Genomic DNA, 22880 nt, shown 5'->3' with positions numbered 1-22880 from the left:
GGATGGGTCTGAGTGGGACGCTCCGAGGGGTGGTGTGGACTTGTTGGGCCAAAGGGCCTGTTTCCACACTGTAGGGAATCTAATCTAATCTTTAAAAAAACCTGGCTAATTACACGCAGACACTTCTTCAAGAAGTCTTGAGTACTCCTTTAAGTATAAGTGAGGAAGGCAACAGAAAACTACTTCATGAATTCCTTTTCATAGTCATATAGCTTATTGAAATTGAAATTGGGAGGCTGTTGAGAGTAACAAGTGGATCCTGCACGACGTTGAGGCATAGTTCTGAAATTACCTTTTAAGATGCAGATAAGAGTGACAATGGTAAGCTGTTCCTCCTTATCTGCAACCTTTGGTATGTTTGAGCACCCTATGCTTCTCCACTGTTTTCTTTGATAATTGTTTAGCTCCTGAAATCTCATTCAGTTCCTCATCCGTAGACCTAAAATGGCTTCTCTTTCCACTCTGTCCCTACAGAGTGCCCCAGGGATCTGTCCTTGGCCAGCTCTGTTTAACATCAGGAGGCTGTCCCATGACAACATCTGAAAACAGTGGAAAGCAAATAACTGCAAATCCTGGAGATCTGAAACAACTATAACAGAAATTGGTGGAGAAACTCAGCAAATCTGGCAGTATACGTACAGAGAAAACAGTTAATGTTTCAAGTCTAGTTCTGAAAAAATATCACTGAACTTGAAATGTTAACTCTGTTTTCTCTCCACAGATGCAACCAGACCTGGTTTCTCCTGCAATTTCATTTCTGTGAATTTCTGAAACCATAATGTCAGGTTCCAAGTGCTAATAACATTTTACATAAACTTACTACTATCTTCATTGACTCCTCCACCCCCTCTAATTTGTAACACAGCTTGTCAGGGTTCGATGAGTGGAAATTTTCCTCCAATTAACTGATGCAAATTGTTAATAAGGAATTCCATCCATTTCAGTGGCCACTGTCCGAGATTAAACCAGACTGTCGGCAAATTTGGTGTATTATATAACCGAGTTGAGCTCTACATTGTCTCTGTCACCAGAACAGCATATTTCCACATCGAAGATCATTTGACACTGTATCTGCTGCTTAAGTCTGCATTGATGAATTTGTTACCACTAGATGAAACTATTGCAGTTCTCTGTTGGCTAGCTTCCCGCCCGTGCACTCCATGTAAATTTATGTAACCCAAAACTATACTGTACATAAAACCTTATTTACGGTAAATGCTTGCCCCCATGGACTTGGTGACTGGCTTCAAATTTGTATCATTAATGTACTCATACTCTTTGTGTCCCGAATAGCCTGGGATCTAATTAGTGTATGCAGAATCTTTACAAATTAATCGACTTAAGCAACATTTCAACATAACATTATGTGTTGAAAATGGTTTAAAATTCCAACATATTTTTCTTGCCAATTTCTGACAAATCTGGAGCATTTTTTAAAAGTGATTAAATTAAAACAATGCGGTTTAATCTTAAGACCGTTAGTTTGATGTTTTCATGGATATCATCTAAACCTAGAGAATACAGTCAACAATGCACTCGTTAAAAAAAATCAGAGAAGGCAATCTTTAAGAGAACTGAACTTGATTTTGTAAGTATAAGGCATTTCTGATCATTCTAACTTGTTTTAACAGATATTTACATTTGTTTACAGCAGACACTATGAGACTTATGAGTTCTTTGTTTTCATTCAAGATCGGAGAATACAAGGAATCTTGGTCTCCAAATGGACTACTTTTTCCAACCACAGAAAACCTGTCTCATTTGTGGGGATGAGGCATCAGGATGTCATTATGGAGCACTCACTTGTGGCAGTTGCAAGGTGTTCTTCAAGAGAGCAGCTGAAGGTACTTCAAGTTATGTATATCTTTATTTGATAGTAATACCTTGGATTATCCAGATAAATAAAAAATTAAAATATTGCAGATTCTGGACACCTGAAACAGAAACAGAAAAACGCTAGAAATGGCCAGCAACTTAGGCAGCAAGTGTAAAGAGAAACTCCACAGTTTCTGAAGAGCATTTAATGTTTCAGTTCCTGTTTTTATCCAGATTGGTGTTCACTATGCAGAATGGTTCCTCTTGATTTGATATCATTAACATTTTGTAGTTCAGTATTTTTATATGTATATTCTACATGCATTGTTAAATGTCGTCCTAAAGTCTCTTCCATTTTACTTTCTGTTGTTGAAATGATAATGTTCATCCCCATCTCTGTATAGACCTCAGCAGTAGTTGTTGCACAGATGACCAGCAATGTTCCCTGCTTGGTGTTTGTGACATGCAGATGTGCCTGTCCTCTCTGTCAGACCCCTGTTGCCTGTCTCTGGTTGTACGTTATCTTGTACCGCAAATGAAAGAGAAAAGTATGTAAGTACTGTTATGCAGCGTGGTTAGTAAGACCATAAGACATAGGAGCAGAAGTAGGTCATACAGCCCATTGAGTCTTTCCTGCCATTCTCTGCAATCATGGCTAATCTGATAATTCTCAAATTCAATTTTTTGACTTTTCCCCATAATCTTTGACCCTTACTGATTAAAAATCTATCTTAACTTTGAATATACTTAACAACCCAGCTTCGACAGCCCTCTTTGGTAAAGAATTCAACAAATTCACTACCATCCGAGAGAAGAAATTTCTCCTACTCTCTGCTTTAAATGTCATATTCTGAGATTGTGCCCTCTAGTCCTACACTGTCCCACAAAGGGAAATAATCTTTCGCCTTTACTCCGTGAAGTGCCCGAGAATCTCCTGTTTCAATATAGTTGCATTTTATTCTTCTAAATTTCACTGAATACAGGCCCAACCAATTCAACTTTCCCCAGTTCCTCCATTCCTGATGTTAGGCTAATGAACCATATCTAGATTGTCTCCAGTGCCAGTGTAGCATTCCTTAGATAAAGGGCCCAAAACTGAATTCCAGCTGTGGTCTGACAGTGTCAGTTTTAGCAAATCCTTCCCACTTTTATACTCCATTCCCTTTGAAATAGAGCTCAACACTCCATTTGCCTTCGGTGTTACCTTCTAACCTTGAACACTAGCTTTTTGAGATTCATGCACAAGGTCTCCCAAATTCCTGTATTCTGTAGCTTTCTGCAGTTTTTCTCCATTTAAATAATATTCAGCTTCTTTCAGTTGAATATGTGGTAACGTATGAATGATGGGTATGAGTTCAGATTGACAGATTTTTGGTATGTGAATGATGGATTGTAGTGAATTAAGCAATTCTGGAGCTAGTGCAATTAATAGGTTATGACATGTGATGATGAATTAGATCACAAGCAACTCGAATTTGATCATTGTGAGTTTTTTCTGGCACTGAAGCCACGTCTTCAGAACTGAGAACTAGCACTAATCTCAACTATTTACTGTCACTAGGCAACAAGGTGTAGAGCTGGATGAACGCAGCAGGCCAAGCAGCATCAGAGGAGCTGGAAAGCTGACGTTTCGAGTCTAGACCCTTCTTCAGAAATGGGGGAGGGGAAGGGGATTCTGAAATAAATAGGAAGAGAGGGGGAGGCGGACAAAAGATGAATAAAGGAGAAGACAGGTGGAGAGGAGAAAGAAAGGTTAAAGAGGCGGGGTAGGAGCCAGTAAAGGTGCGTGTAGGTGGGGAGTTATGGAGAGGATAAATCAGTCCAGGGAGGACAGATGGGTCAAGAAGGCAGGATGGGGCTAGTAGGTAGAAGATGGGGGTGGGGCTTGATGTGGGAGGTGTGGGTAGGTGGGAGGAGGTTAGGGAGGCCGGGACGAACTGGCTGGTTTTGGGATGCGGTCAGGGAGTGGAGGTTTTGACGCTTGTGAAGTCCACATTGATAGCATTGGGCTACAGGGTTCCCAAGTGAACTATGAGATGCTGTCCCTGCAACCTTCGGGTGGCATCATTGTGGCACTGCTGGAGGCCCAGGATGGACATGTTGTCCGAGGCGTGGGCGGAGTAATTGAAATGGTTCACAACGGGAGGTGCAGTTGTTTGTCGCGAACTGAGCATAGGTGTTCCACAAAGCAGTCCCTTCCCTAACACCCCACCTATACTCACCTTTACTGGCTCCCACCCCGTTTCTTTGACTTGTCTGTCTCCTCTCCACCTATCTTCTCCCTTATCCATTTTCTACCCGCCTCCCCCTCTCTCCCTATTGATTTCAGAACCCCCTTCCCCTCCCCTATTTCTGCAGAAGGGTCGAGACCCGAAACATCAGCTTTCCTGCTCCTCTGATGCTGCTTGGCCTGTTGTGTTCGTATTTCTCTGCACCTTGTTATCTCAGATTCTCCAGCATCAGCAGTTCCTACTATCTCTATCTACTCTCACTGTCTTTTGAATATGTGACTGGAATGGCTGCTGCTCACCTTGCTAATATAGGACAGAATTACAGAATTGTTACAGTAAAGGGGGAGACCAGTTGGCTCATTGAGCTTGCGCTGGTTCCCCAATAATTCATATATGCATGAAGAAAGATGGTTGTGGTTGTTGGAGATCAATCATTTCAGCCCCAGAACATCACCAAAGGACTTCTTCAAAGTATTGTCCTAGGCCCAGCAATCTTCAGCTACCACATTAATGACCTTTGTTCCATCATATACTGGAAGATAACTATAATTAAACAGAGTCTAAATCAACACTTTTAGTGAGAACTTTATTTCCATTATCCCACTCCATAAAACTCTCACTCCACTGATTACTAGCTCCACGTATTTATGCAGCTATTTCACATTCAATTAGGATAACCTTAATTAATACTATATATCCATCACTTGTTTCCTCATTCCATTAGGTTTCAGGCATTCCTTCAGACTACATTAGAAGTGGGGATGTTCTCTAATGATTGCAGAATGTTCAGCATCATTTGCAACTCCTCAGATACTGAAGTAGTCTGTTTCCATGTGCAGCAAATCCTGGACAACAACCAGATGCAGCCTGATAAGTGGCAAGTAACATTTGCACCATACATGTGCCAGGCAATGACTATATTCGGTAAATGAGAATCTAACCATTGCCCCTGAATATTCATTGGTATTACTGTCACTGAATTTGCTAGCTACCATCTTGGGTCTTATCATAGAATAGAAACTGAACTGGACTAGCCATGTGAACACTGTGGCTAGAAGAACATGCCAGAAGCTAGAAATTCTGTCATCACTGACTCACCACATAGAGCTGAATGCCATTAGCATACATTTTTAACCTGACGTCGTGTTTTCAGTGATATGTTTGAGCAGTAGCTCTGTGATAAAGGCTCATAATGAATTATTTTTCTTTGAGATCTGAGGTTCTAACAAGAGTGACTGATGTATAGAATTAAGTTTGGTTTAAAATTCTATATTGTATGTGTTAAGAAGAGGAAAGAAATGGTTTTTAATTTCATATTAGGTATGTTCTGTAAACAGTATTGGTGTGTCTGGAGATTTGTTTACGTGTATTTGAATGAGATCTTTAAAGCCCTTGAAGTCAGTAGTTCAGTGCATGCAAAAAAAGGGGAAAGAAGAAAGTGCAGAGATAATGGGAACTGCAGATGCTGGAGAATCCAAGATAATAAAGTGTGAAGCTGGATGAACATAGCATCTCAGGAGCACAAAAGCTGACGTTTTGGGCCTAGACCCTTCATCATCTGCCGCTTGGCCTGCTGTGTTCATCCAGCTTCACACTTTATTATTAAGAAGAAAGTGCAGTTGCTTAGTGACCGGAATCTAGCAACACAAGTTCAGAATCATTCAGAAGATTTTAGGTGGAATTCATTTTCATTCAGAGAAAAGGTCTATAACAGTTGAGGCAATATTAGTTTAAAAATCTCCAAAATGATAAGAGCTGGAATAGATGCCCTGAGTAGAATAGAAGAAAATTTCAGAAGTAGAAGATTGTGAAACATATGAATTTTGGAATCATGTTAAAAAATGAGTGAGCTGAGTTAGCAGTTTGTTTAATGTTCTCAGAAAGACATTAATGAAAGAAAATGGTATTGAGTGAATGCAGAAATGTGCTAAAAACAAACCAATTACAGTCATGCTAGAAGAACAAGGAACTTGAGTGGAGGCAGAGTCATCCTTCACCTGAGGTTTTGGGTGGTAGTAAGGTGAGATGGTTGAATCTTTCTTAGAATTAAAATATCTCTTATTGTCACATGTACTCAAGTACAGGAGTACAGTGAAAGGTTTTACAATATTGCTTCTTATGGCACAATCTTAGGTATAAAGTACCTACGTACAAATCTTCAATACAAAGAGAGGAATAGAAAGAAAAGTAGTTGCATTTCTTCACAGTGATTCATTGTCTAAGTTGGAAATATGACACAGTTGAATGGATAGACGTTACAGTTAGATAAAACAATTACAAATAAACATCACATTGCAGTAACTGAACGCGGGGCTTGGAATCATGGTCTGACCATGTACACCAGACCCCAGTCCAGCAAATGTCTCAGCTCTGCTCCAAGCCCCAGTTCACTCTGCACCAGCTCTCAACTGCTCCAAGACATATTTTCTCTGGGACTCGCTCTCTGCCCCAGCCTCTGCTCCAGGACCCATTTCCCATGCCAGCGTTCGCTCTGGGACTTGCTTTCTCATACCAGCTTCCGCCCTGGGACTCGATTCCCCACACTAGTTTCTGCTCCGAGACTCACTTCCCTGTGCTGGCCTTTGCTCCAGGACTTGAATTCCCCTGCGTTGGCCTCTGCTTTGGGACTTGATTAACACCACGCTGGCCTCTGCTCCAGGACTGCTTCTTTCTGATGTTTGTAATAAAACTTACAAATAATTCTTAAATAGTTAACAGAACATGCAAAAAAAACCACATGTTCTTTTGTTTTAAGTACATTGGCAGCCTCTTATTCATCAAATGACCTCCACAGTAAACCATAAGAGAAAAATAAAACTTACAGTATATTGAGCCAAGACTTACTTTGGCCAGTATTACATGAATATACGTAATGATCAACTGGTGTTACAAAAAAAAGTGAGAAATTGATGGGAGCCAAGGTAATAATACAAGAGTAGAAGAAGAACCATTTCAGATGTTTCTCTGCCAGAATTTGCTAAGAATGTTTTGCTTGTACTGAAATCTTTGTATGATTTGAAGGAAAAGCTACAGTTTTGTATGTTAAGGGGAATTGATTTTTCTGTGATCATAAATTCAACACGGTGAAACAAAGCCTGGAACTCAGCACTAGCTTTTTATTGTCTGACATGCAAGTATAGCCAAGAGCATTACCACTAACCTTTTATAAAAATTACTGCATTGCATTTTCATATTATTTGCATGTTCTAGTGACAATTTATCGAATGGAAGAAGCTCAGTGTAGAGCCCAAAGACGTGAAATCAGAGGTGACAGTGCATTTCCAGGGTTCAGCAAGCAGAAAATCATCTGTTCTTCCTCAAATAGTGGGACTGGTTGTGTCTTAGCAGGAAGATGGAAGGAGTTGTTTTGAAATTGTGAAGAAAGAAGTAAGGTTTCCCAAATGTCCAGCAATTTTTAATGATTTTTTGAGGAGTTTGGGCAATGGCCAATGGATATCAGAGTACTTAGTGAGCCTGATTATAGAGCTGAGGGCTGAGAGATCATGTGATAATTCACTGGGAGGCTTGTTAAGCCTTTCCACTCCTGTTGGCTTACAAACAGTGCCGTAAAGCAATGGACTCTGCTTTTTATGCCTTCTTGCAAAAGGAGCTTCCTAAACCCAAGTAGACCAGATCTTGGTTTAATCTGAATTACAGCACTTTCTAACAAATCCCTAATACTTCTAACAAAACAGCAAAAATACCTCAGTAAAAGGTTCAATTTAATCCTAATTTAAGATCTACGCTTCTGTGAGTGACAGAAACAGACTTTATTGAATACAAGTCTATAACATCGTAAGCTGTAGGAGCAGAAGTAAACTATTCAGACCATCGATTCTATTCCATCATTAAGTGAAATTGTGGCTGATCTGATCATCATCAACTTCACTTTCCAATCTTTTCCTCATAATCCATGATTCCCTTACTGATTAAAAATCTGTGGATGTCTCAGCCTTGAATATACGTAATGATCCAGCTTCATCAGCCCTCTGTAGTAAAGAATTCCACTGATTCACTACCCTCTGAAAGAAGTTTCTTCTCATCTCTGTCTTAAATGGGCGATCCCGTACTCTGCAATGGTGTCCTACAGTCAGAAACCCTCCCACAAGGGGAAACAGCCTTTCCACATTTCTATGTCTTAAGTCCTCTAAGAATTGTATATGTTTCAATAAAGTCACATTTCATTTTTCTAGACTCCAGTAAGTACAAACACAACCCACTCTACTTCTCCTCATAAGACAGTCCCTACGTAGCCTGGGGATGAACCTCGCAAACCTTCTCTGGACTGCTTCCAATTCTAGTATATACTTCCTTAGATAAAGGGACCAAACTGTTTACAGTATTCTACCTGTGGTCTGACAAGTGCCTTGCATTGTTTTAGCAAGACCAGCAATCCTTTATACTCCATTACCTTTGAAGTAAGTAACTATGTACAGAGGATGGTAAGAGAAGACATCTTATTTGGAATCCTACTGCTCCAGGTTCCTATTACAGGTGACAAAACATGACTATGAGATAACATATTTTGCACATACTCAGTAGCTATATCCAGATTAAAGTGACAACTCCTTTTAATCTTTGCTTTCACCTCGCAGAGGCATACAGCATGGAAGCAGACCCTTCAGTCAAACTCATCCATGCTGACCAGACATTTCAATCTGACCTAGTCCCATTCCTCAGCATTTGGCTCATATCCCACCATACTCTTCCTACTCATATACCCATTCAGGTGCCTTTTAAATGTAATTATACCTGCCTTCGCCACTTCTTCTGGCAGCTCGTTCCATACATGCACTACCCTCTGCATGAAAAAGTTAACCCTCAGGTCCTTTTTAAATCTTTCCCCTCTCATCCTAAACCTATATCCTCTAGTTTTGGACTCCCTCAGTCGAGGATAAAATGACCTTCACACTTTTTGTGCTCCTAACGATTTTACAAACCTCTAAAAGGCCATCCCTCTGTCTCTGATGCTCCACGGAAAAAAAGCCTGCGCCTGCTAAGCCCCTTCCAATAGCTCAAACCCTCCATCCCAGCAACATTCTTGTAAATCTTTCTGCACCCTCTCAAGTTTAACACCATCCTTTAACCAGAAGGGCAAACAGAATTGTATGCAGAATTCCAAACATGGCCTCACCAATGTCCTTTACAGCTGCAACATGACATCCCAACTGTTATACTAAATGTTATGACCAATGAAGTCAAGTGTACCAAACATCTTCTTCACCAACCTGTCTACCTGCGACTCCACTTGCAAGGAACTTTGTACCCTAGGTATCTTTGTTCGGCAACACTCACTGGGGTCCTGCCATTAACTGTTTAAGTCCTGCCCCGATTTCCTCACCAAAATTCAACACTTCACATTTATCTAAAATAAACTTCTTCTGCCATTCCTCACCTCATTGGCCCATCGGATCAAGGTTCCTTTGTACTTTGAGATAATCTTCTTCATTGTCTACTACATCACTTACTTTGGTGTCATCTGCAAACTTACTAACAATACCTCCTATATTAAAATGTATAAAATTTTATATAGATGACAAAAAGCAGAGGACCCAGTGCTGATCGTTGTAGCATGCCACTGGCCACAGGCCTCCAGTTTGTAAAACAGCCATCCACCATTGTCTTCCGTCTCCTACCCTCAAGCCAATTTTGTATCCAATTCACGAGCTCCTCCTGGATCCCCTGTGATCTAACCTTATTAACGAGTCTGTCACGCGAAACCTTGTTAAACGATTTGCTGAAGTCCATATTGATGCCTACTGCTCTGCCTTCATCAAACTTCTTTGTCACCACTTCAAAAAACTTAATCAAGTTAGTGAGACGTGATTTCTCATGCACAAAGTCCTCTTACAATCCCCATTCTACCATTAACATTTAACTATGAATAATTAACACTTTTACCCCTCTCCCCACACCCCATCCCTGACAAGTATGTTTGAGATAGTAATCTCCACCTGCAGTTTCAGATTCCTGATAAGACATTCATGATGTTTGTGTTCACCTGTTGTTCCCTTGGAGGAGTTAACATGTTTGTGGAGTGGAATGACAGCTCCTAACATCCCACATAAAGTCTTGGAAGTAGCAGCAGTGAAGCCCAGTCAGGAAAAACTGATTCACAGGAGAAATCTCCAGGACTCGAATAATCACAGCCTCTTAAAAAGGAAGACAGGAAAGTGAAATCCTCACCCTCCTTTCTTCCTGCCTTGCTCTTTGATTTAACCATGAATGGGATTCTTTTTCTGTGCATAGTGTTATCACTTAAATACTTGCTATGAAATGGACTGCTGATACAAAGACTTCTCAACTCCCTGAGAAAATCTGGACTGTATATCTTGGACAACGGGATAAAAGGCCAAAACAGGACCAGTAGGAACCTCATGATGGTTCTCTGATCTGTAGAGCTACTTGAAAGGAACATCTTCCTTCCACAGTGAACTTGTTCATTAATAAAGGACTGAAGATTTTTGTTCATTTCTTTGGTACTTATTATTGAGGCAAGTTCCTCACTCATTAAATGTAGATCTGTTTTCTTCAGCTAGGTGGACACAATGAGCTTGGACTTATGAACACTTCTGTATGAAAGAGTCAATTTTCTGTGCTGCAGTATTTCAGTGATGTCACTTAGATAAGAAGACTGGTTGTCTGAATGCAGGTTTTTTTGCAAAGCTTGTACAAACTTCTCATTTTCATCATGCAAGACTCAATGCTTGCCTTTCACTGTTGCATTCCAGACTTTCAGTTCAGTAGCGTCACTGAGGTAGTTCTTTTTGAGTTTGGGCTATGCAAGCTTATTCTTACTTTCAGTGCGATAAGGCTTTCCGTGCATCCTTGTATTCAATAATTTGTTTGTTTAAGCTGCGGGTGAGAAAACTCGAGTGCTGCCATGACTTGCTGATGGGTTTCTTTAACAGCTTCAAGCTCTGTCTATGCTGATCAAAATGTTCTGAATGTTGATTCACTTTGGACTTAAGGATCTCTTTCTTTGACCTACTTCCTATTAGCTGTTTAAATTTTTCATGCTCCTTGGTGGGCCTTTTCTGAGGATTCAAGTTTTTCTCCAAATGTATGTGGCTCACGTTTTCTGTGCATAATTGCAATGAACTGGTTCCTATAATCGACTTCGGCCCAGACAGTTTTAGTACCATCCACTTTGGCTGAAGCTTCAGCAGTCTTGAATTTGTTTTGAGACATCTTCCTTGCATGATTGAAGAGTTCCTTCTAACATCATTTAAGACCATAAGACATTGGAGTGGAAGTAAGGCCTTTCGGCCCATCGAGTCCACTCCGCCATTCAAATCTTGGCTGATGGGCATTTCAACTCCACTTCCCTGCACTCTCCCTGTAGCCCATGATTCCTTGTGAGATCAAGAATTTGTCGATCTCTGCCTTGAAGGCATCTAACATCCCGGCCTCCACTGCACTCCGTGGCAATGAATTCCACAAGCCCACTACTCTCTGGCTGAAGAAATGTCATCTCATTTCCGTTTTAAATTTAGCCCCACTAATTCTAAGGCTGTGCCCACAGGCCCTAGTCTCCCCGCTTAACGGAAACAACTTCCCAGCATCCACCCCTTCTAAGCCATACATTATCTTGTAAGTTTCTATTAGATCTCCCCTCAACCTTCTAAACTACTGAGTACAATCCCAGCATCCTTAGCTGTTCATCATACATTAAACCTACCATTCCAGGAATCATCCATGTGAATCTCCGCTGGACACGCTCCAGGGCCAGTATGTCCTTCCTGAGGTGTGGGGCCCGAAATTGTACACAGTATTCTAAATGGGGCCTAACTTGAGCTTTTTAAAGTCTCAGAAGCACATCGCTGCTTTTATATTCCAACCCCGTTGAGATAAACGCCAACATTACATTTGCTTTCTTAATCACGGACTCTACCTGTAAGTTAACTTTTAGAGAATCATGGACCAACACTCCCAGATCCCTTTGTACTTCTGCTTTACAAATTTTCTCACCATTTAGAAAATAGTCCATGCCTGTATTCTTTTTACCAAAGTGCAAAACCCCGCATTTGCTCACGTTGAATTTCAGCAGCCAGTTCCTGGACCACTCTCCTAAACTGTCTAAATCTTTCTGCAGCTTCCCCACCTCCTGAGTACTACCTGCCTGTCCACCTATCTTCGTATCATCGACAAACTTCGCCAGAATGCCCCCAGTCCCTTCATCCAGATCGTTAATATATAAGGTGAACAGCTGCGGCCCCAACACTGAACCCTCGTCACTAGTTGCCATTCCGAAAAAGAGCCTTTAATCCTAACTCTCTGCCTTCTGTCAGACAGCCAATCTTCAATCCAGTAGCTCACCTTGAACACCATGGGCCCTCACCTTACTCAGCAGCCTCCCGTGAGGCACCTTATCAAAGGCCTTTTGGAAGTCTAGATAGATAACATCTACTGGGTTTCCCTTGTCTAACACATTTGTTACCTCTTCAAAGAATTCTAACAGGATTGTCAGGCATGACCTCCCCTTACCTAAATCCATGCTGACTTGTTCTAATCTGACCCTGCACTTCCAGGAATTTAGAAATCTCATCCTTAACAGTGGATTCTAGAATTTTACCAACAACCGAGGTTAGGCTAATCGGCCTGTAATTTTCCATCTTATGCCTTGATCCTTTCTTAAACAAGGGGGTTACAACAGCAATTTTCCAATCATTTGAGACTTTCCCTGACTCCAGTGACTTTTGAAAGATCACAACCAAAGCTTCTGCTATTTCCTCAGCCACCTCCCTCAGAACTCTGGTATGTAGCCATTGGGGCCAGGAGATTTATCAATTTTTAGACCTTTTAGCTTTTCTAGCACTTTCTCTTTTGTAATGTCTACCATAGTGACTTCCCGAGGCGGAGCACTAACTGGACCAGGAAATTGGCTGCCTCCAGACTTGAACTCGGATCGCAGTGGTCAGAAACCCGCGTGCTCACCATTACACCATGGCAACCAGAGCAGTGACTTCCCGAGGCTGAGCTCTAACTGGACCAGGAAATAGGCTGCCTCCAGACTTGAACTCGGATCGCGTCGGTCAGAAACCCATGTGCTCACCATTACACCACGGCAAACAGACCAAATAGAGAACCCAGTGGAAACCCTCACAAACACAGGGAACACGTGCAAATTCCACACAGACAGTTGCCTGAGGTTGGAATCGAACCCAAGTCCCTGGTGCTGTGAGGCAGTGGTGCTAACCACTGAGCCACTGTCCCACACAACTGTTTATGTTGGTATCCCAGATTCTGTGGTCACCTTATTGGCTGTAGGGCATTCTGAAGTTTCATTTGCTGTCGTTACTGGTTGAACTGGCACAAGGTTACTTTCTTGCTTCTCAGCAGCAGTGGAGCTATGTACTGTGGAAGGAGCTTGTTCCTCTAAATTTATCTGCAGTTGCTGTTGCTGCATCTTTGGGAAGGTCCTGTGTTTTAACATCTTTATTTAACTCACTAAAGGCCTGATACTCTTTGTAAAAGACAATGCTTCCGGAAACAGTATCCGCCAAATACAAAGGTGCAGAAAAGTGAAGAGTTTCAGATTTCAGTAACTGACATGTGTGCTAGTTTCCTTCTCTGTAATCATAATCTGGAAGAGAGACCCGCTGTCTAGATTGCTGTCTGCTGGTTGGACACAGACTTCTTTTGAACTTTGTTTTCCTGCTTGCTTCCAGCTTCTGCTTTGAATAAATTGGAGAGTCTGTCTTACTGCCTTGCAATGCCAGGAGTGAAGTGTCTGCTAATCGAAGGATTTATAAAGCTACATATGCAGTTCTTATTAATAATATCTAGATTAAGAATTCCGTGTAAAGTCTCTAAAGTCACTCTGCATACTAATCATTGTGGCAAAGTGTAACATGCATCTGCCCTCTTTCTTTAAATATTGTATATCACAAGTCCAAAATGATTGTTAGTCTGAGAACTCCGAGCATCAAATATGGCACCTGAAAGGATCAATATGTTCCTCCAGTATCTATTTTAAAAATTGTATTCAACTTATAATTGCTTTTGCTCCTTTTTACTTGAATTTCTGCATGCTAAAATGTGTTCTACAGACCTGTACATGCCATGGATGTTGAATCCTTTCTGTGGGCCTGCCATGACTCCTAGGAATCATTCATTATGTCCTCCTATAGCTGGGACTCCCAAAGTTTGTGATTAATTTTCTGCTCTCCTTCTACATCATTATCTTGGTCTTTTGCTAAAATCTGAAAATTAGCTTCCCATGGGTAGAGTTCTTCATGACTTGGAATATACCATGTTCCTGAGATTGTAAGACTGATGTATGAGGAGAGATTGAGTAGTTAGGATTGTATTCATAGAACAGTACAGCACTGTACAAGCCCTTCAGCCCACGATGTTGTGCCAAAGTTTTACCTAAACCTAAGGTCTATCTAACCTTATACTATCATCCAAGTGCCTATCTAATAGCTGCTTAAATTCCCCTACTGAGGCCAACTCCACTACCCTCCCTGACAAAGCATTCCACACCCTTACCACTCTGAGTAAAGAACCTACCTCTGACATCTCCCTGATATCTACCTCCTTTCACTTCAAAACTATGTCCCCTCATAAAAGAGATAATTGGAACTGCAGATGCTGGAGAATCTGAGATAACAAAGTGTGGAGCTGAATGAACACAGTAGGCCAAGCAGCATCTTAGGAGCACAAAAGCTGATGTTTCGGGCCTAGACCCTTTATCAGACCCTTTTCTGATGAAGGGTCTAGGCCCGAAATGTCAGATTTTGTGCTCCTAAGATGCTGCTTGGCCTGCTGTGTTCATCCACCTCCACACTTTGTTATCCCCTCGTAAAAGCTACTTCCACCCCCTAGGAAAGGGTCTCTGGCTGTCTATCTATACCTCTGATCATTTTGTACACCTCTATCAAGACACCTGTCATCCTTAGTGGTTCTAAAGAGAAAAGCCCTAGCTGTGTCAACCTTGCCTCATAAGACCTTCCCTCCATTCCAGGCAACATCCTGATAAATCTCCTCTGCACCTTTTCTAACGCTTCCACATCTTTCCTGTAATGAAGTGACCAGAAGTGGACACAATATTCCAGATGTGACCAAACCGGGCTTTTGTACAGCTGGAGCATAACTTCACAGCTCTTGAACTCAATCCCTTAATGAAAGCTAACACACCATACACCTTCTTAACAACTCTATCCACCTGGGTGGCAGCTCTCAGGGAACTGTGAACATGAACTCCAAGATCTCTCTGTTCCTTCACACTGCAAAGAATCTTTCCATTAACCTTGTATTCTGCTTTCAAGTTTATCCTTCCCCCGGAATGAATCACCTCACACTTTTCAGGTTTAAACTCCATCTGCCACTTCTGAGTCCAGCTCTGCATTCTGTCAATGTCCCTTTGTAACCTAGAACAGCCCTCCGCACTGTCCACAACATGACCCACCTTCATATCGTCTGTGAACTTACTAATTCACCCTTCCACTCTTTCAGCCAAATCATTTACAAAAATCACAAATAGAAGAGAACCCACAACAGATCCTTGTGGTAAACCACTCATGACTGAGCACCATGTTGAATATTTTCCATCCATTACCACCCTTTGTCTTCTAAGGGTCAGCCTATTCTGAATCCAATCTGCCACATTTCCCCTTATCCCAACCTCCTTACCTTCTGCATGAGCCTACCATGGGCTACCTTATCAAACGCCTTATTTAAATCCATGTGTACCACATCCACTGCTCCACCTTCATCCACGTGTTTGGCCACCTCTTCAATGAATTCAGTAAGGTTTGTGAGGCATGATCTACCCCTCACATATCCATGCTGACTCTCACGAATCAAACTGTGCCTTTCCAAGTGATCATAAATCCTATCTGTCAGAGCCCTTTCCAATAATTTGCCCGCCTCTGACGTAAGACTAACTGGCCTGTAATTTCCGGAGTTATCTCTGTTCCCTTTTTTGGACAAGGGCATGACATTTGCCTCTTTCCAATCTTCCGGCACTATACCCGTGGACAGTGAGGACGAAAGGTCCTGCGATCTCATCCCTCGCTTTCCATAGAAACCTTGGATAAATCCCATCAGGCCCAGGAGACTTATCTATCTTCAACTTCCTCAGAATTCCTAGCACATCTTCTTTACTAACATCGACCTCCTCTAGCCCACCTGCCTGTTTCCTCCTCTACAACCAGGTCCCTCTCAGTTGTGATTACCGAAGAAATGTATTCATTAAGGACCTCTCCTATCTCTTTAGGCTCTGTGCACAAATTCCCTTTACAATCCTTGATCAAACCTACCCTTTCTCTGGTCATTCTCTTGTTCTGCACATATGTATAAAAAGCCTTGGAGTTTTCCTTGACCCTCTCTGCCAAGGTTTTCCCATGCCCCCTTATAGCTCTCCTAAGCCTTTTCTTCAGCTCCTTTCTGGCTAACTTGTATCCCTCTAGAGCCTTTTCTGTTCCTCTTTCCCTAAACCTTACAACTGCCTCCTTCTTCCTCTTGACCAGTCATTCAATGTCTCTTGAGAACCATGGCTCCCTCACTCAACTGCATCTCCTCTGCCTGCGAGGGACAAACGTATCAAGCACATGCAGTATGTATTCCTTAAACAATCTCCACATTCCTGTGGTGCTCTTCCCTTACAGCACCTGTTCCCAATTTATGTTACCCAGTTCTTGCCTAACCGAATTATAATTATCCTTACCCCAATTTTAAAATTTACCCTACCTTCTGTACCTATCCATATCCATGACTAACATCAAAGAAGCAGAGTTATGACCACTACTGCCAAAATGCTCCCCTACCAACAATCCTAACCCTTGGCCGGGTTCATTGCCAAGCACCAAATCCAAAGTGGCCTTCCTGAACGCACTGGACAAAATCTGCTCTCTTCCTATGGCTTTGTTGTTTCCTGCCAGGCATCATCTTGTCCTCCAGACCTCACCCTCCTTCTCAGTCTTGTGCCGTCCCACCCCAGACCTCATTTTCCCACTGTTGCTCTGCCTCCCACATCATGTTCTTACCTTTACGTTCCCACGCCTAGTTTTCTTTTTTCTGCTGATTCCATTCCTGGGTCCTCACGTCCATCCAGAATTTGAATGGAGGTCCTGGGCTCCACCTAGTGACAAAAGCCAGCCAGTGCAAGTAATCCTGGTTGTCCAGCTGCAGAGGCCAACTTTTACCACTAGACGGGACTTGGTCAATCTAACTAACTTCAGAGTACTACATTTTTTGAACAGTGTTAAATTTATTTTGCTTTGATAGTTATTTCATATACCAAAACTATTTTTTTTCCTTTTAAAATACAAATTATATTGTATTTCAACCTCAACTTCAACCAGGGTGCAAGTTGTTTTTCTAAACTAGGGGAAAGCTATAGGGAACCTAACAATAGTTTTAACATTGATTCCTATGGGAATTAAGACTTCACTAAAAGTATTTTTTCATTCACAGTGACAATTTTTAGGTACACAAACCTAATTTGAAGTGAGGACAGGTGTATAAAAGGATGAGAGAGGACTCCTTATTTACAGCTCGATAGCTCTAGATTTCAGTTCCATTTGATCACATGTCACTATGAGTTAGCATCTTGCACTCATGCCAAATAGCTATACCCAGAATAAAGGCTCAATTCCCTTTACTTCCATCTAATGTGATCCATTTTTCATTGGGTTATAGTGATACTCATTTTTTCCTCGGATAGTTTTAATTTTTTCTGAGTGTTGTCTCATGCAACAGAGATATGTAAGGCCTGCAGAGGAGTGGAATGTGTGATGCATATGCAGCTGCCAACAAGTGACAATAGTGGAAGTGACAGAAACAGCACAAGATTGGTGTCCTTTTTTCGTCCCTAATTCTGAAGACTGGGTCTACTTTAGGATCAGGAATTTCTGTCACGGTCTTTATGTGACTGTAGAGCCCATTCTCAACTCAAATCTTTGGATAAACAGGCTACCCCATGAGGTAGTAGGATCCAGAGTATGGGTTTTCCTTCCTTTTCTTGTTGTCTCTGCTGTTCCTCTTTGAGTTTCAGCTTAAAGCATAATGCAGCTTGATGGACAAGATATTGTGATTTTGAATAATTGGTAGAAAACACTTCCCAGCCACTAAAATTAATGTTGCCATATTTCACGAAGAGCTTCAGAGTGCCTTCATAGCATTTCTTTGACCTCTCATGGAAGGCTAGCACTCCTAACACTGAGAAAACAGGACCTGATGAGCAAGATGGTTTCTGGTCATCCAGCGATAACAAGGTGGAGAGCTGGATGAACACAGCGGGTGAAGCAGCAAAAGAGGAGCAGCAAAGCTGACGTTTCGGGTCAAGACCCTTCTTCAGTCTGGTCAGCCAGACATGTCTGGACATTTGTAGCCGATTTTTTAAAATCTTTGCCTGAAAATTTGTGGAGCTGGCATTAAGAAGAACACGAGCATTTGTTGAATGGTCTTCCCAGTGAGTCCGGGGGATGAAGCAGAGGCATTTCTGTAGGAATTTTCTGTGTCATTCTTACAAACAAGCCAGGTCTCACTGCATTATAGATATGTGATGACAATGATTGCAACATACATTAGGACATTGGTTGATTTACAGAGATCTTTGGTTGCCAGACGAACACTTGCTACAGTTTAGTCTAATTGACACAGATTTAATTAGTCTGGGAGATTTAAATTATACCTGGGGTTGTACCATCTCCAGAATAACAGCATACTGGATCAGAGATCTTGTCTGTAGAACATGGAACCTAAAGCACTTTAATACAATATTCAACTGCTCTGGCATTTTACATTATTCTGACGACTGATGTAATCAATGACAACTATATGTACCCATCCTTCACTACAGGTTTCCCAGAATTAAATTTGGTAGGATGAAATATTTAATTATATTACTGACTTTCACTATTCAGGTGAATAAACTTTCACATCAATTTTTAATAGAACTAGCAAGGCTGAATAAAAACACCGTAAAGTCTTACATTCTTTTTATGATTGTCACAATCATCAAATGTTTCAAAGTATTTAACAGGAAATTTAAATTGTAGCAGCTGTCTTAAGAAATATGACAACCAATTGGTACACAGCAAATTCCTACTAAACCCGGTGCAATAATCAAGAGATTGTCTGTATGTCTGATGTTGCTTTAGGAACAAATATGGACCAGAACACTGGGGATAGCTCTCTTACCCTTCAAAATCCTTTACATTTAGCAGCACCATTGTCGACAGGGCCCTCAACCAGGTCTGAAACATCTCGTGCATGTCCACGCTGACACCCTCTTTTCCCTCCCGCAACAGCGATAAGGTTTCCCTTGTCCTTGCCTACCATCCCACCAGCATCCACAACCAGAAGATCATCACATTCAGCGAGATGCTGCCACCAGACAAATATTCCCCTCCCCTCCCTTGTCTGTCTTCCTAAGGAACCATTCCCTCTCGAATACCTTAGTGGATTTGTCTTTCACTCCACAACCCCCCGAAGCCCCACTGCACCTTCCCCTGCCGAAGGTGTAACACTTGTCCATTTACCTCCTCCCTCCTCAGTATCCAAGGGTCCAAGCATACCTTTCAGGTGAAGCAGCATTTTATTCGCTGCTCACAATGTGGTCTCGTCTGCATAGGGGAAACAAAGCATAGGCTAGGTAACTGCTTTGCAGAACATCTGTGTTTTACCCACAAAAAAGACTCTGAGTTTCCAGTTGCCTGCCACTTTAACACACCGCCCTGTTTCCTGGCCAACATCTCTGTCTCAGGCTTGCTGCAGTACTCCAGCAAAGCTGAGTGCAGGCTGGAAGAACACCTCACTTTCCGTTTGGGGACCCTGCAGCCCTGCGACTCAATATTTAGTTTAATAATATTAGGGTCTAAACTCTCCCAAGATCTAACCCCTGCCCACACACCAAGTTTTGTTATCACATAGTCTGTCTTTCCACACTACCTATTATTAGTCACTAACAGTCTCCATTAACTACTGTTCACTCTCCTAGCCAGATTGTTATCAAAGATGATAGGAACTGCAGATGCTGGAGAATCTGAGATAACAAAATGGATGAACACAGCAGGCCAAGCAGCATCTTAGGACCACAAAAGCTGACGTTTTTCTGATGAAGCGTCTGGGCCCAAAACGTTAGCTTTTGTGCTCCAAAGATGCTGCTTGGCCTGCTGTGCTCATCCAGCTCTACACTTTGTTATCTCAGATTGTTATCAACTCATCTGTCTATCCAACTGCTCTCTCTCTTTGGGCCCTATCCCCAGCTATTGTTTACTCCTTATCTCCTCCCCCACCCTATCTTGTGTGTACAAACTAACATTTTCCTAGTTACCATCAGTTCTGAGGAAGGGTCACCAGACCCCAAACATTAACACTGATTTTTCTTCACGGATGTTGCCAGACCAGCTGAGCTTTTCCAGCAACTTCTGTTTTTGTTCCTGATTTACAGCTTCTGTTTTTACCTCAAGGTTTGAATCCTGGCATTGCCCTCCAGGGCCGAGGGCATCGTAGATACCAAATTTAGCAAGCTGACCACAGCTCAAATAAGGGCTACACAGGCCAAAAAGTGTTAAATGACTGCTAGGTAACAAAGTGTGGAGCTGCATGAACACAGCAGGTTAAGCAGCATCTTAGGAGCACAAAAGCTTTTGTGCTCCTAAGATGCTGCTTGGCCTACTGTGTTCATCGAGCTCCACACTTCGTTATCTCAGATTCTCCAGCATCTGCAGTTCCAATTATCTCTGATACAAATGACCACTAGTAGTGTTCATGCTCGAGATGAGACAGTCACGTAGTTAAAGCTTGAGTGGGTGAAAATTTTGGGGATAGTGACCATAACTCTGTAACTTCCAAAGTCAGTCTGGAAAGGGATAAGAGTGTTGCAGAAATTAAGTGTCGAAATTGTGGGAAGACTGATTTTAATATCATTAGACAAGATCTGACAGCTATATATATCAGCTGAAGCTACTTAGCTTACTCACAGCTAAATCTACATTTGGAAAGTGGGAGTCTTTTAAAAGTAGTGTGTTGAGAATTCAGGACCAGAATGTTCCTCTAAAAGTGAAGGGCAAAGGCAGCAAGTCCGGAGAACCTTGGATATCAAGGGATATTGAGAGTTTTGTAAAACAAAGGAAGGAAACACCCCAGGTAACAGTTTGCACTGGGGAAGGTTCTTCTTAAGGGGAGGTGATGGCCTAGTGGTATTATTGCTGGATTGTTAATCCAGAGAGCCTAGATAATGTTGTGGGGACCCGGGTTTGAATCCCACAACAGCAGATAGAGGAATTTGAATTCAGTAAATACCTGGAATTAAGAATCTAATGATGACCATGAATCCATTGTCAGTTGTTGGAAAAACTCCTCTAGTTCACTAATGTCCTTTAGGGAAGGAAACTGCCATCCTTACCTGGTCTGGCCTACATGTAACTCCAGACCAGGTAAGGATGACAGTTTTCTTCCCTAAAGGACATTAGTGAACCAGATGGGTTTTTTGAACTCTTGACTGCCCTCTGGGCAATTAGGGATAGGCAATAAATGCTGTCAAGCCAGCAATGCATTCGTCCCATGAATAAATGAAAAAAAGTTAATTAGTACTTCGCTGAACAGAGGTGAAGTGCAAGATGACCGGAGGATAGCTGAATTTGTTCCTTTATTCATGAAGTTCAACAGGGTTGGACCATGTACTTACAGTCCAGATCGTTTGATGTTAGTGGTGGTGAAATTATTGGAAAAAATTCAGTGAGACAGAATTAATTGGAAAGGCAGGGATTGATCAGGGATAGTCAACTTGGATTCTTTAGAGGGAGATCCTGTCAGATGAATTGAGTGTTTTGAAACGGTGACCAAATATATTGGTCAGGTTAGTGCAGTTGAAGTGGTTTACTTGAATTTCAGGAAGGCTTTTAACAAAGTCCCACTTGGAAGATAGGTTCAGAACGAATGAGCCCTGGGATCAAGGGCAAGTTGGAAAACTGGATCAAAAATTGGCTTAGAAATAGCAGGCAAAGAGTCATGAATGAAGGGTTGTTTTTGTGATTGGAGGCCTGTGACCAGCGGTATAGCACATTGAAGAGTCCTGGAACCCTTGCCGTTTGTAATTATGTTAACAACTTAAATGTGAATGTGGAAGGTATAATTAGCAAATTTGCAGATGACATGAAAATTGGTGATGGTGTTGATATTGAGGAGGATGGTCTTATGCTACAGTTTGATATTAATTAGCTGGCAAATTGGGCAGGGCATTAGCAGAGGGAATTTAATCCCAATAAAGACGCGAGGTGATACATTTTGAGAGATCTGATAAGCGAAGGATATAATGAATAGTAGATCCCTAGGAAGTACTGAAGAACAAAAGGACTTTGGTGTACAAGTCCATAGATCGTTGAATGTGTCAGCACAGGCAGGGAAAGAAGGCTTGCCTTCATTAGCTGCGAAGTGGAATACAGGAGTAAGGAAGCTTTGTTATAACATCATAAAAACAATAATTAGACAACAAGTGGAAGACTGTGCGCACTTCTGCCATCACACCGTCAAAAGACAGTGAACAGAGTATAGAGGAGATTGATGTTGCCCGGGAGGAAAAGTCTCAGTTATCAGGAAAGACCCAATAGGCTGAATTTGTTTACTTGGTGCTGAGGGGGATTCTGATTTAGGTATACCGAGTTATTACAGGTATAGATAGATTAGATTTGGAGAATCTCTCCTCTGTGGCTGATATGTCTGAGACCGGACGGCATACATTTAAGGTGAGGAGGAACTGATGTACAGGAGATAAAGGAAAGAATGTTTTTATCCCGAGAGTAGTAGATATATGAAACATTGCAGAGTGCCTTTAATAACAGTTCAGAAGTTATTACACAGAAGAAATTTTTTAAAATGGTA

At 41.7% G+C, this 22880-nt stretch overlaps 1 protein-coding gene across 10 annotated transcripts in view; it reads left to right on the top strand.

Moving 5' to 3' along the window:
- The window catches only part of ar (androgen receptor), a 206923-nt gene that overhangs the window by 84631 nt on the left and 99412 nt on the right, over positions 1–22880 (top strand). For all 10 annotated transcript variants that reach the window (XM_048544313.2, XM_048544312.2, XM_048544310.2 and 7 more), the window contains one exon: positions 1693–1844. In XM_048544313.2, the coding sequence (XP_048400270.1) occupies positions 1693–1844 (152 nt within the window). The remainder of the gene's footprint in view (positions 1–1692; positions 1845–22880) is intronic.

The sequence above is a fragment of the Stegostoma tigrinum genome, chromosome 15 (genome assembly GCF_030684315.1).
Source record: "Stegostoma tigrinum isolate sSteTig4 chromosome 15, sSteTig4.hap1, whole genome shotgun sequence".
In the NCBI taxonomy this organism is placed as follows: Eukaryota; Metazoa; Chordata; class Chondrichthyes; order Orectolobiformes; family Stegostomatidae; genus Stegostoma; species Stegostoma tigrinum.
The sequence above is the reverse complement of the archived record's forward strand: the minus strand, read 5'-3'. Positions and strand labels throughout refer to the sequence as shown.